This window comes from Leuciscus leuciscus (genome assembly GCF_965113295.1).
Source record: "Leuciscus leuciscus genome assembly, chromosome: 17".
NCBI classification, from domain to species: domain Eukaryota; kingdom Metazoa; phylum Chordata; class Actinopteri; order Cypriniformes; family Leuciscidae; genus Leuciscus; species Leuciscus leuciscus.
This window is the reverse complement of record NC_138741.1, coordinates 20,815,619-20,828,844: the sequence shown is the minus strand read 5'-3', so window position 1 is coordinate 20,828,844 and position 13,226 is coordinate 20,815,619. Positions and strand designations below refer to the sequence as shown.

General features: G+C 39.4%; 1 protein-coding gene across 1 annotated transcript; it reads left to right on the top strand.

Annotated features, from left to right (window-relative positions):
* Positions 1-5,637: 5,637 nt before the first annotated feature.
* On the top strand, positions 5,638-13,197 carry LOC309478925 (uncharacterized protein). Its single transcript, XM_082142735.1, has 5 exons — positions 5,638-5,843; positions 6,452-6,579; positions 6,765-6,972; positions 9,282-9,579; positions 11,038-13,197. Exons 2-5 carry the CDS (start codon positions 6,548-6,550, stop codon positions 11,433-11,435), a joined length of 936 nt encoding a protein of 311 aa, XP_081998861.1. The 5' UTR covers positions 5,638-5,843; positions 6,452-6,547; the 3' UTR covers positions 11,436-13,197.
* The last annotated feature ends 29 nt before the right edge of the window (positions 13,198-13,226 follow it).

Sequence of the window (13,226 nt, the reverse complement as noted above, 5' to 3'; positions counted from 1 at the left end):
TTGTGCGGTCTTTGCCCTGCAGCAGCACGTCAGAGACCATGAACCACCAGACTCTCCTCTCATGCACGTGATCGAGCACTCGTTCTATGTCGACAATTGCCTCCACAGTGTGAGTAAAGCTGAGTATGCCAAGGGTCTAGTCGATGACCTGCGAGCACTTCTGAACAAGGGAGGTTTCGAGATCCGGCAATGGGCTAGTAACATGCCTGAAGTTGTAGCACATCTACCTCCTGAAGCGCAGTCGGCTAGTAGTGAGCTATGGCTATCCAAGGCCAGTGACAACCTCCAAGAGCCCACGCTTGGACTCTGCTGGGACTGTTTGAACGACACCCTGAGTTACAAACATCGCCATACTGAATCTTCAGATGCTACTCTTCGTAACGTCTACAGTGTCCTTGCCAAGCTTTACGACCCATTGGGCTACATAGTGCCATTCACAACAAGATGTAAAGTGCTTGTTCAGGACATGTGGAAGGCCAACATTGGCTGGGACGACAAGATCCAACCTGCTGACCTTCTGGAGAAATGGTTGAGTTGGGTGAAGGAAATTCCCACTTTGCAACATCTCAAGCTGCCTCGTCCCTATGCACCAGCCACCGCCGATACTGCTAACGCGACCCGTCACATCCACATTTTCTGTGATGCCTCGGAGCGCGCCTACGGATCAGTAGCCTACATGCAGACGACAGACGACAGTCAACAAGTCTATGTCTCCTTCGTGTTTGCCAGATCGAGAGTCGCGCCCCGTAAGCAGCTGTCTATTCCGCGTCTCGAGCTCAGTGCCGCGCTTACAGGTGCACAGCTGGCTAGAGTGATCGAGACAGAGCTTGCAGTACCACCTGAGCACATCACTCTTTGGTCAGACTCCACCACTGTGCTGCACTGGATCAAATCAGAATCATGCCGTTATAAAGTGTTCGTTGGAACACGCGTTGCAGAAATCCAGAACCTGACCAACCCTGTTCAATGGCGGTATGTTGATTCTCTAAGCAATCCAGCTGATGATATAACCCGCGGACTCACTCTGCAAGAGATGGTACAGGATCATCGCTGGAACAAAGGTCCACATTTCCTCCATTTGTCTGAGAGGGAGTGGCCCAACATGCCTTCATCTGAGGTAGAACCAGACACCACAGAGTTAAGGAAGTCTGCCTTTGTGGGAACTGTGTCCAGCATCTTGCCAACTCAACTTCCGGACCCCAGTAAGTTCTCCAACTGGAAAGAGCTTCTGAAGGAAACTGCTAGTTCCCTTCACGGGGCGGCTGATGCTAATACTACAGTACACTTTCCCGCTGCCGATTTTCTGCAAGCAGAGAAGCTGATGTTACAAAAGGCTCAAGACGACTGCTTTGCTGAAGAATTGAGAGCTCTCAAAGCTGGACGTACTCTTCCTTCAGACAGTCGTCTCGCATCTCTGTCACCAGAATATGAAGGAGCCACGGAGCTACTCAGAGTCGGTGGCAGGTTAAGGCATGCTGAAGGACTAGACCTGGATACTATCCACCCAGTTATCCTGGACCCAAGCCATCCCGTGACGAAGCTTATCATCAAGGATTTTGATGAGTCACTACTGCACCCTGGGCCAGAACGAGTTCTTGCCGAGATCAGACGCAGGTTTTGGATCATTCGTGGTAGAGAGGCCATTCGAAAGCATCAGCATTTATGTCTGGAGTGCCGACGATGGAGAGCAAAACCTGACGTACCGAAGATGGCAGATTACCCACCAGCTCGACTACGACTCCATAAGCCACCGTTCTATTCAACCGGAGTTGATTGCTTTGGACCTTTCCAAGTGAGGATCGGTCGTCGCACTGAAAAAAGGTGGGGCATTGTCTACAAATGCATGACAACTCGCTCGGTGCATCTGGATTTATTAGAAAGCCTTGATACAGATGCTTTCCTGCTGTCACTGAGAAGATTCATCTCTCGACGTGGCAGACCGTTCGAACTCCTCATGGACAATGGTACCAACTTTGTTGGTGGAGAGAGAGAGTTGCGTGAAGCCGTTGCTGCCATGGCACCTCAGTGGAGAGAGCAACTCGCTGAACAGCAGATATCCTTCCAATTCAATCCTCCAAGTGCGCCGCACTTTGGTGGCACATGGGAGAGGGAAGTGAAATCTATCAAGACTGCACTTCGCGTTGTCCTTAAAGATCAGACTGTTCCTGAACCTGTCCTGATGACAATCCTAGTGGAGGTCGAGGGCATAATGAATGCGAAACCCTTAGGCTACTTGTCATCAGATGCCTCTGATCCAGACCCGGTCACGCCTAACCTCCTCCTCATGGGCCGTCACGACTCGTCGCTGCCCCAAGCAGTTTACGACCCCAGTGACCTCGGGAGAAGACGTTGGAGGCACAGCCAAGCTATCGCAGATCGTTTCTGGTCATCCTTCATCAGTCACTACTTACCAGGGCTACAAGAGCGCAGTAAGTGGAGGAAAGACGGTAAGGCACTCTCCATAGGCGACGTTGTTTTAATCATGGATCCCCAACTTCCCAGAGCGTCATGGCCCGTAGGACGGATTACCCAGACTCATCCAGGAGCAGATGGACGCGTACGGACTATCAGTGTTCAAGTGAAGGACCGCACCTACATTCGTCCAGTCGCCCGGCTCATCCTGCTCCCAGCTCTGGAGGACAAGGACGAAGAAGAGACCACCAAATAGACTTTCTCCTACTCTTTCAACTGCCATGCGGACAGTTGGGGCGGCCTTGTCTGAAAGCCTATTTGTTCAGCGCTGAAGTTTCCTATGTGCATTTGAACGCTCCATCACGTGAACTGCGCCTGGACAGGAAATGCAGTGCGCTGCTCAGTTGTTCGTGCTCAGGGATGATGAGAGAAGACTCGGAGACCCTTTTCTTTACTTTCGTGTGCGTTTTATGAAAAGCAAGTAAGTTTTTACTACTGTGGCATGTTTGTACTGCGTTGTGATGAATGTTTTGAAATTTATGTATGTTCACGCGAACTAGTTTTATTTGTTGAACTGCGTGACTAATTAGTGTAGTCATGATGCCAGATCGTGCTGTAATATGCAACATGTTTCCTGTATGCAATAATTAGCCCTTTATATGTCGATTTAGACCTTATTTGTGTTAGTTATTTAGAGATATGCTTTTGTGTTCGAGTGCAGTGCATTTACTGTTTATTTGGTACTACCTGCATCGAGTGTTATAGTGATACAGTGTCATTCTGCATAGCCACTTAAAGGTGCAGCAGTACAGATATTAAAGGGCATATAGTGACATATTTTGTTGCACTGTATTAACGTAAATTATTATTTTCTGTACTGTACTGTTGTTAATGATGACAATGAGCATTGTTTAGTATTCCTTTATTTGTTTATTAATCAGTTATTATTACCATTGCATTATTTCTTTTTCTTTCTCTCTGTTTAGACCACACATACATTTGAACTTGTATATTGGCATCCTGATCTTGGAAATAAAGCTGATAAAGGATTCTCTGGCCGGAATCTTTCTGTAGTGCTCCCATCCTAAACGAACCACTAGTCCATACTTTACAGTAATAATCATCTGTATATTATGTTCACTGTACAGATCTATCTGTAAAAATTCTGTTTATAGTAATAGCCATCTGTATATTATATTCAGTTCATATCTAGCTGTAAATTCTGTTCACAGTAATAGTTATCTGTATATTATATTATCTGTATATTATATTCATAGGACAAATCTATCTGTAAAATTCAGTTTATAGTATTTAACTCTATATTTATTCAGTACATGTCCTGCACTATGGAACCACTGTATATCCTGCACTTGCTGCTATTGCACTTCTGGTTAGACCTAAACTGCATTTCGTTGCCTTGTACCTGTACTTGTGTAATGACAATAAATTGGAAACTAATCTAATCTAATCTATTACAGGCGGAAAGGTAGGCTACAAAAAAATGTGCAATCTAGCAAGTGCACACATGAACTATAAACAGTACTAAAATGGAAGTGGTGCCATAAGATCTCAGTAATTAATCAGACACCACCATCTATTGTGTGTGCATTTGTGTATGAGACGTTTTTTTGTATTTTTTTCTTTTTGTGAGAGAAGAGGCATTGATTTTGCCATTGACTGGCGCTAACGATTTCAGCAGCTTTCAGTCCATAATGGCGGACGCGCCTCCGCAGCGCCATCTACAGACTGTTACCCATAACACAACAGAGTTTCGCCTCTTGGGCTTCTCTTTGACCAAAGTTCGTTGTTAACTTCAGGCACTGCCGCCTCAACTCTGATTGGTTCTGTTCACGAGCTGGGGTGGGACTTACCATTTTATTGGTCCATCTGATGTAAATATAGATCGGACTAACCGAATTGCATGTTTTTGTGGTTTTCATTTAAATCTCAGGTATACAACTAATATAAATATTATAATTATTCATACAACATGGGCCTATATAGTAAAACTGCTGGATCTATAATTGTCACCACATTTCACCTGACCTAGCGACGGCCCTGCTTAAGCGAATGTCCTTTTGTTCATTGACCCATCAGTGATCACTGGCATTCATCAGTACTATGATCTCACCATATTGGTGTTCTTACTGATATTTGACCTGATTAATAAGTACTGGGTTGTCATGGTGATATTGCATTGACTCTCTGTTCTCACCCACCTATCATGGATATAATGTGCTTGTTTACCCTCAGTACATTTCTCCTTTTATTCTGTGGATCCAGCTGCTAGCCACAGAAAATACCTGATTGTGAGCACACATATTCAGAAATGTTTGTTTTGTTATTAGTGATTTATCATGGACTTAATGGATGTTTTGTTTACTCTGTCCGTGTTATATGTCTACATTTTATTGTAGGAAGCCATATTAACTCTCAAGCATAACATGAAATGATCTGTACTTTTTATTCCCATAGACTGTGGTGAGTCACTCATGTTCAGTCACTCTTAGCCTTGCTCAAATATAAAGATAGGAAGGCATATTCAAATATCAGGTCCTGTCTGCTGAGATCCCTTTTTCGACCTTTATGAAATCAGAAAACATCCTTAGGAAGGGCCTTCGTATGCAAACGCTGTTTGTGAAGTCATGTCTTTGAAACTGTCAGTGTGCTCAGTTACTTTACCTACTACCTTTACCTTTTCCTAATTTCTTGACTATTTGGCTACATTAATATTATTAACTAGTTACTTTCATGGCTAATATTCAAAATTACATATTTTGTACATTATGCAACTATGCTTTTACATTGTTTGCAGCCAGTAGCTAAAGTTTATGTTGGGGGAAGGGTTGTCAATGCATTCGATAGAAAAGTTTGGCAAACAAATGTTCCCTTATTCTGTCTTGTATAACCATACGTTATCTGTCCAATAAAGAGAGGCAATCGTCTTAAGTACATAGCAGCATGATCAAACTATGAGGTTCCAGAGAATTTCATATTTATATTCTCACTGCACAATGTATTTGACAAAGCAATAATGCATAACGCGTCTAAATTGTTAGTCACCTGCTTGATTAATTATTTGTGCAAAGTATAGTAGCCTACACAACAACAACACTGCGTCGGAGTCAGGATACCAGTGTTTACCGAGTTTACCGATGCGAGGTGACGTTTCAATCATTAACACCGCCTGTCCTCTGGTTTGAGCCTATCGCAGGCTCGCATAGAGTCAGTTTATGTTCTCAATGCACTCAAACGAGAGGGGGCCAATCAAAGGGAAAAAAACCAGGATAAAACACTGATCTTAACGGCGGAAAGACAATCTATCATCGAGTGAAGTTAGTTAAACTTATTTGTATTTTTAACTCTCAGAGTGACAACAGCTCATACGTGATGGAAATATGTAATGGATTGACAAGGTCTCCTGAAGCAATGTGAGTTGGTCTATCTTAACGTCAGTAATCTTTTCTGTATAATATATTTTATAATATATTTTATTTATTCATTTTAAAATATATATTTAATTTACTTAGATAATTTATTTTCATTATATTTGATATTTTAATTCTATTTGATTTGACTTTACATTTTCATTTTATTTTGATTAATTTGAATTAAAGGGCTTTCATTTTAAATTAATTTGAATAAAAAAATTAAGCGTTTTAAAAATGACATATTTACTGGACAAATCATGACTTATGGTTATGTTTTTTGTTTAAATTGCTTAAATGATTATTGGCTAAAATAATGGTCTGTGTCTTTATTATTTTTACCTTTATTTATTTATTTGTTCACTGTAAAAAAAAATTACATCCCCAAGTCAAAAATTTCTAGTGACTGGTCACATCTTAATTTTTCAATTAGTCTGACGTATTATTTCTCATTGAGCCAATGTTAACAGACTATTCCAACAAGAATTACACTTGGGCCAATGTAAAAATTTAGATGTGACCAGTCACTAGAAAATTTTGACTTGGAGAGGTTAGAATTTTTTTTACAGTGTTTTATTCATTATTTTTGATTACTTGTCTTTTGTGTACAGGTAGTTTTACGTCCATCCTCCAACCCCTGATGCTTTAAAGGGGTCAAACTCTAAACCCGTATTCCACTCCACTGGTCCCGGGGTGGGTGGACCACTATGGACCCATGGCAAAATCTGTTGTCCAGATGGTGAGATCAAATTTTTTATTGTGAATACTTGCTTGCAAATAATGGCCATCAAATCATCTTTATCATCAGTGCTTGTGAAGTTATGCTATTACTTAATCAGTATCTCGAATGTGATATTCTTAGGTGCAAAAATGACAATAACATTAAGCCATATTTATTTTACTGTCTGTCCATTTGTGTTTTAGTTCGGCATGGTGGCAGATGCATACGCCGCATGCTCTCAGAGCTTGTGTGTATGAAGTGTGTAAACCCCTGGTGCCACTCCTGCTGTGCATCGCGGCCCTGGTGGCTGTGATTGTGTACGCTCTGGCGGATAATCTACACAGTTTTGTAAGCAGGATCTTCATTCCCCAGTATCACTATCCTTATGCGGTGCCACTTGCATTCATACAGGTATTGTGCTCACACAACTACATCTTTATCAGTTCTACATCTGTTTTATGATCTGCATGCATATTTTAAAGTTGCCTTATGTAAGTAATGATCAGATGATTTTGCAGGCTTTCTAGTCATGCATTTGGGGTCAGTGCAGAAAGTTCTGGCCAGTTTTGAAGAACCTGAGTGAATAGAATGGAGTAAATTTTAAAGCTTAAAAGGAGACCAAAAAAAAAGTATTTACTTACAAAGGTATTTTGCAGTATATGTCTAAGCTGCTGTTTTTTACACAATTAATATTAACGGGGACAAGGATTAAACAAGGATTATGTTAAATGGACCATCACTATTTAAAGTCATGAGAAATGGGTATATATACTGTATCATCAATGTTAGGAATATATCTGAATTAGATTAGATTAGATTAGATTCAACTTTATTGTCATTACACAAGTAGGTACAAGGCAACGAAATGCAGTTTAGGTCTAACCAGAAGTGCAATAGCAGCAAGTGCAGGATATACAGTGGTTCCATAAGTGCAGATCATGGATATGTACTGAATAAATATAGAGTTGAATACTATTATAAACAAAAATTTACAGATAGATTTGTCCTATGAATATAATATACAGATACTGTGAACAGAATTTACAGCTAGATATGTACTGAATATAATATACAGATGGCTATTACTATAAACAGAATTTTTACAGATAGATATGTACTGAATATAATATACAGATGGCTGTTACTATAAACAGATTTTTACAGATAGATATGTACTATGAATATATATACAGATGGCTGTTACTATAAACAGAATGTGAGCATAATATACAGATGGCTATTACTATAAACAGAATTTTACAAATAGATATATGTATAAGTTAGGCTAAAATGAGCAGTATAACAATGGATTTAAAGTAGTGCAAGTAAAGTTTGGACAGAAGCTATCCGAGTGAAAGTGCAGTGGAAAGTAATTGCATATTACAGTTAAAGTACGGTATTGCAAATGTGTATGTAAACAGTCGGTACTGTAAATAAACAGTCGGCAGTGCAAATTGAGCATATTCCAGTCAAGGTAGTAGTGCAAGATGCATATGTAAACAGTTGTTACTATAATAACAGTCAGCAGTGCAAATGAACATTATAGTATTGCAAATAACAAATGTGCGTATTGATCATCTGTAGGGTGTAAAGCACAAGACTGGGCAGCTCTCGGATGAATCATTAGAGCCCCTTTCACACAGCGCTTTGAACCCGGCAAATTGCCGGCAAATTGCCAGAGCGCCTTCTGTGTGAACGCAAACTCGACCCGGGATTTAAGCCGGGATCGATGCCGGGTCGGGACCTAGTAACATTGCCGTGTTCAGTCCCGGAACGCGCGCTGTGTGAACAAAAGCCGTAACAATGCCGTGTCGTAGTGATGACGCTGAAGCCGGGCTCGTTCTCCAGCTGTGAAACGGTACGTAATGCGCAAGTTTATGATCGAATCAGAGAAACAAATGCACAGGCGTGGTTTCTCGAGAGAGAGATCGCAGCTCATAAGCAAACTTAAGACGCTGCTGAGATTACAAGTCACATCGATGTCACGTGTCTTTACGGCATTTTTACGGGTTGTGTGTGAACGCACTCTCTGATTCCGGAAAATCACTGGCAGTGTGAATGACCAAAATCAAACGAACCCGGGTCAAATCCCGGGTCACTTTATCCGTGTATTTTCCGGAATCTCTGTGTGAAAGGGGCTTAGGTGTGCTACATGTGATCACTGGACTCATGCTATAAACTCTTTTAGACATGCTTTAGTCCTTTTAAAGTTTGTGTATTTGCATTTATTGCATTTGCATTCTAAATAGTTTGTATTAAATTCACGTTTCTTTGTTTCATGGTTTTTTTTAAACCTTGTTTATTTCTGGGATTTGCTATGTAATCTCTGACTTTTGGACCCCACTGTACGGTAGGAAAGTGTAGATTTGTGTGCTGTGGCTGGTTAAAGTTTTTCTGGAAGTTTTCACCAAAGTGTAGACTTGTGGTGTAAAATGACCTAAAGATTTTTAAACTAAACCAATACAATATTCAGTGTATTAAATGTGACCATAAAACGGCATGTATAATGATTTATAAAATGTTCTTTGAAATAGTTTGAAACAGCAGCTGTTACTGCTTTTCATGTAACATTATCATCCGTTATGTTTATCATTTCCTCTAAAATTGGCTTTAGTGTTTTTAGGTACATAATGAAAAGTTTGCAGTATGACTCTCCTGGCATTTATGTGTCGTTTTTAGGTGCATTGAACTTCCTCTTTCTCCTGCTTTGTTCCCTCCAGGTACTTCTGAATCTCATGGCACTGCTAGCTTTGCATGGTGTGGGTCTGATCCACTTGAAACCTTTTTCACTGAGGCTAGCCGAGCGTTTGTTTGTGCCGGCAGTTTGCGGGAGCGTCCAGTGTGTTCTGGCCGTATGGGCTGAAGGCTGTTCCCACTCTGGCCTGTACCCTTTAATCGCTCGCTTCCTCCCAATGGTCAGTGTGAGCTTGGGTCACCTGTTTGCACTGAATATGCCAGGCTCCATCCATGTCTTCTGCTTTCTGACAGTTCTCACCTTCGCCTCCGTCAGCGTGACAGGTATGATGGCTTCAATTATGGGACGTTTCAATGGGACACATTTCTCAATACATTTTTTTCCCCAAAACTCACAGCTCTCCTAACCAACTTTCAGCTTGGCACCGCAAATGAATTTCACGTCCAAAATGCAATATATGTTACATGGTCCATGTTTACATTACAGTAAAAAATTACTCCTAAGTTGTCTTTTACAGTATATAATGGAAAGACTAAAGACTCGTTCAGCACAAGAATGATAACTATAAAGATACTGTAACTTATGGAAACTATATTAGCATCCACACCAACGCAACATAACATTCTGTTTATTATAAGCACGTGCTGCAAATATGTCATCTCTGCCGCTTTAAATGCTCGAGCTTTAAAAGTCTGTTGGATTCTGATTGGCTGTCAATGTTTTTTTCATTCATCAGAAAAAAAAATTGTTGTGACAGTGATTCCAACAATATCATTCCTCTGTGCCGTTATCGTTATAGTTATGGTGTGGACTCTGCTATTCTTTTACATTTGAAACGATTTTTAAAACAATATCTTTATCGTTATAGCTATCGTCGTTGGTGTGAACGGGCCTTATCTTAACATCAAATTGTTTTGATGGTTTCATTTTTTTAGATTTGAAAAATATTTGAATATGGTGTTACTGCAGAAATGTCAAAATTTGATATCTTATTCAGTTTTGCAAATTGTTCTGTAGGTACATAGAGAAAATAATTAATTCATGTCATTTGAAAGATGTAGTCATTGAATATATTTTGTGTCAAATCATGATACAGTCATGGCCAAAACTTTTGGCAGTGACATAAATTTTGTGTTTTGCAAAGTTTGCTGCTTTAGTTGTTGTGGTGCGGATTCACATAGTTCCTAGATTATTGTGCAGAGTGATCAGATGCATGCAAGAGTGATAATGAAGTGGCATGGAGATCATTACATTGAAATTTTGGATTTGTGGCCAGGCAACTCCATGGATTTTAATCCTATAGACTAGAGAACCTGTAGTCAATCCTTAAAAGGCGAGTTAAGTCCACAAATTGTGATTAACTCTGAGCACTAATAAGGCAAGAATGGATCGCTATCAGTCAGGATTTTGCCCAGAAGCTGATATCCAGGATGCTGGAGTGAATTGCAGAGGTTATGAAGAAGAAGGGGCAACACTGTAGATATTGACTCATCATTGAATGTTTTTGCCAATAAAAGCCTTTAAGCATTTCATAAGTTTTATTGTTTTCCGGTATACCATAGAAACATAAGACAAAAAAATTATCTACAAATACTGAAGCAGCAAACTTTGCGAAACACAAAATTTATGTCACTGCCATTTTGGCCATCACTGTAAATTATCCGCAGTTTAGCCCACATAGATTGCTGTTGTGCTCACTGTGTGAAGAGTTTGTATGCCACGATTGAGAAATGGGTCCTTGTGATTGTTAAAAACAGTAATTTCATTTTTTCTCTTTCCAGCCTGTGAAGGACTGCATGTGATGGAGCCGCTGGAGTACGTCTACTCTCCTCTCAGCCTGGTCCTCCACAGCCTGTCTCTTGCCTGGCTGGCTAAAGTCTCCCAAGTCTCCCAAACGGAGCGAAGCCATGCCTCAACCTTTGACCTTTACTACACTCTGACAGTGTCACGTACCCTCGTATTAGGGTTCCTGTGTGTTTTGCACCCTGACGGCCCAAAGGCACTGATTCATGGCAACTGGCACAGTCTGCTGTTTCTGGGATACATGCTCGGGATGTTGTTGCTGGGTCTGGTGCAGCTTTTTTTTGTGGATGTAACAGCGCTGTATTTATCTGCTCTCCCAGCAGCCGTGCTGCATGCGACCAGAGGGCTCGTACTGCCCTTGTTCAGTTTGCTATAGGACATATGGACCAATCAGAGTTTAGATCATTCTGAGGAGCAAAAGTCTATAGAATAACCAATTAAATACCTGATCAATCAAATACATGATTGATGACAACAGTATTAAAACTTAATTTATAGCATGACGACCTTGTGTAAAGATAACTCTAATTAATTATTTCATATGGTTACACTACCAGCAAGCGTGCGACTTCTTTCTTTGCTTGCACTGAAACTACGACTTCGGTGTTTTCATGAAGGAGCTAATAAGTTCTGGAATTCAATTGTAAATACAAAATACAGGTTTCTTAGACATCTCAAACCAGCTTTATTGGTACAGACTATATTATTCTGAGTTAGAATTACCCATTATTTTCTATTTGTCAGCTGGAAGCTCTGAGAATGAAAATAACAAATTATATTTTGCATAAAGAAAATCAAGCCCTTTTAGGACCTTTAGGGGTAATTGCGTTGTAATGTAATTTGCATGATAGTTTCATCACAATTCCTCCATTTCATAGTAAAACAAAATCATTCCTATTACCTCAATGCAAAAAATAAGTTATTGTTGTATTGGTTTAAATTTATGCCTTTATGTTTTGCTTTTATTTTTTAAAAGTTAGACAGGAAGATGTTCTTTACTGTATTAGTAATGAAAATGACAAACTAGCATCTGAATGCATTACGGTAATGAGCATGGAGAATGGGCTTAATGGTCTTAAAAATAAGCCTTATTTTTTTCATGCAAAATATATATTTTTTATATATATTTTGAAGGTGAAAAATGATCTAAGTATGTTCTTGACATGCTTTGTGAGATTCACCCAAGTATATTATACTACAGTAAGAGCTTAATCTTACAGTAACCTTACACTCACAGAGTCTTTCACATTGGTAAAATGCATGGTTTGTAGAAATCACAGCCATAAGCAATACAACAATTTAAGACTAATATAGTAATATATATTATTTAAATAGAAAACCTGTGACTCATGTATTTATTTAGCTCCTAATTTACAGTACAGACTACAGTATTATTGTTAAAGTATGGAGCAAATAAAACATATTGAGGTTTTCTCACGCAAACTAAATTCCCAAGTGTTTCAGGTTCTTTCTTGTCATTTCTTGTATAAATCTTATGTATTACATTTCCTGCATATTTTCTTAATGACGGAAGCAGTACGTAATGCACAAATGTAGACCACCAGAAATCCTATAACTAAAGGCCAAAGTCTTTCCAAGCGAGAATCAAGAGGTTAAAAAGTTCACCATCGGTGCTGTGTGGCTTTGCTTCTAATCAGGAATGATTGATTTATCTGTATAGACTTTAGGTTAATGTTAAACGAGCATGCAATTTGTTTAGTTAATCAGCGTAGATAAGCACATGGAAACATTCCCCTTCCTTTTCTCTGACAGATAGCTGATGGGTGGGCAGTATGACCAAAATTCTGTTTCACAACATGACCAATTTTATTTCACGGTAACGATATATTTCACGATGTAGTTATTTATATATGTAGTTATTCTCGAAAAATCGACAAAGAGTTTATTATTGTAAAATAACTAAACCCAAATACTTTAGAAATGAAAAGTACTTCACCTTGTTTGGTTTTTCTTTTTCTTTTATTTGGTAAATTATTTCTTTGGTAAACTATTTTGATAGCTAAATATAGTAAACAAAACACACTCATCAACTTTTAGATGAACTGCCCCCAACTGATTGATATTAAATACAACTCATAGATGCAATTAAACTTTAAATAAAGTGTTGCTGAATAATTTTTCAATCTCATGTTATTGCTTTACTTCA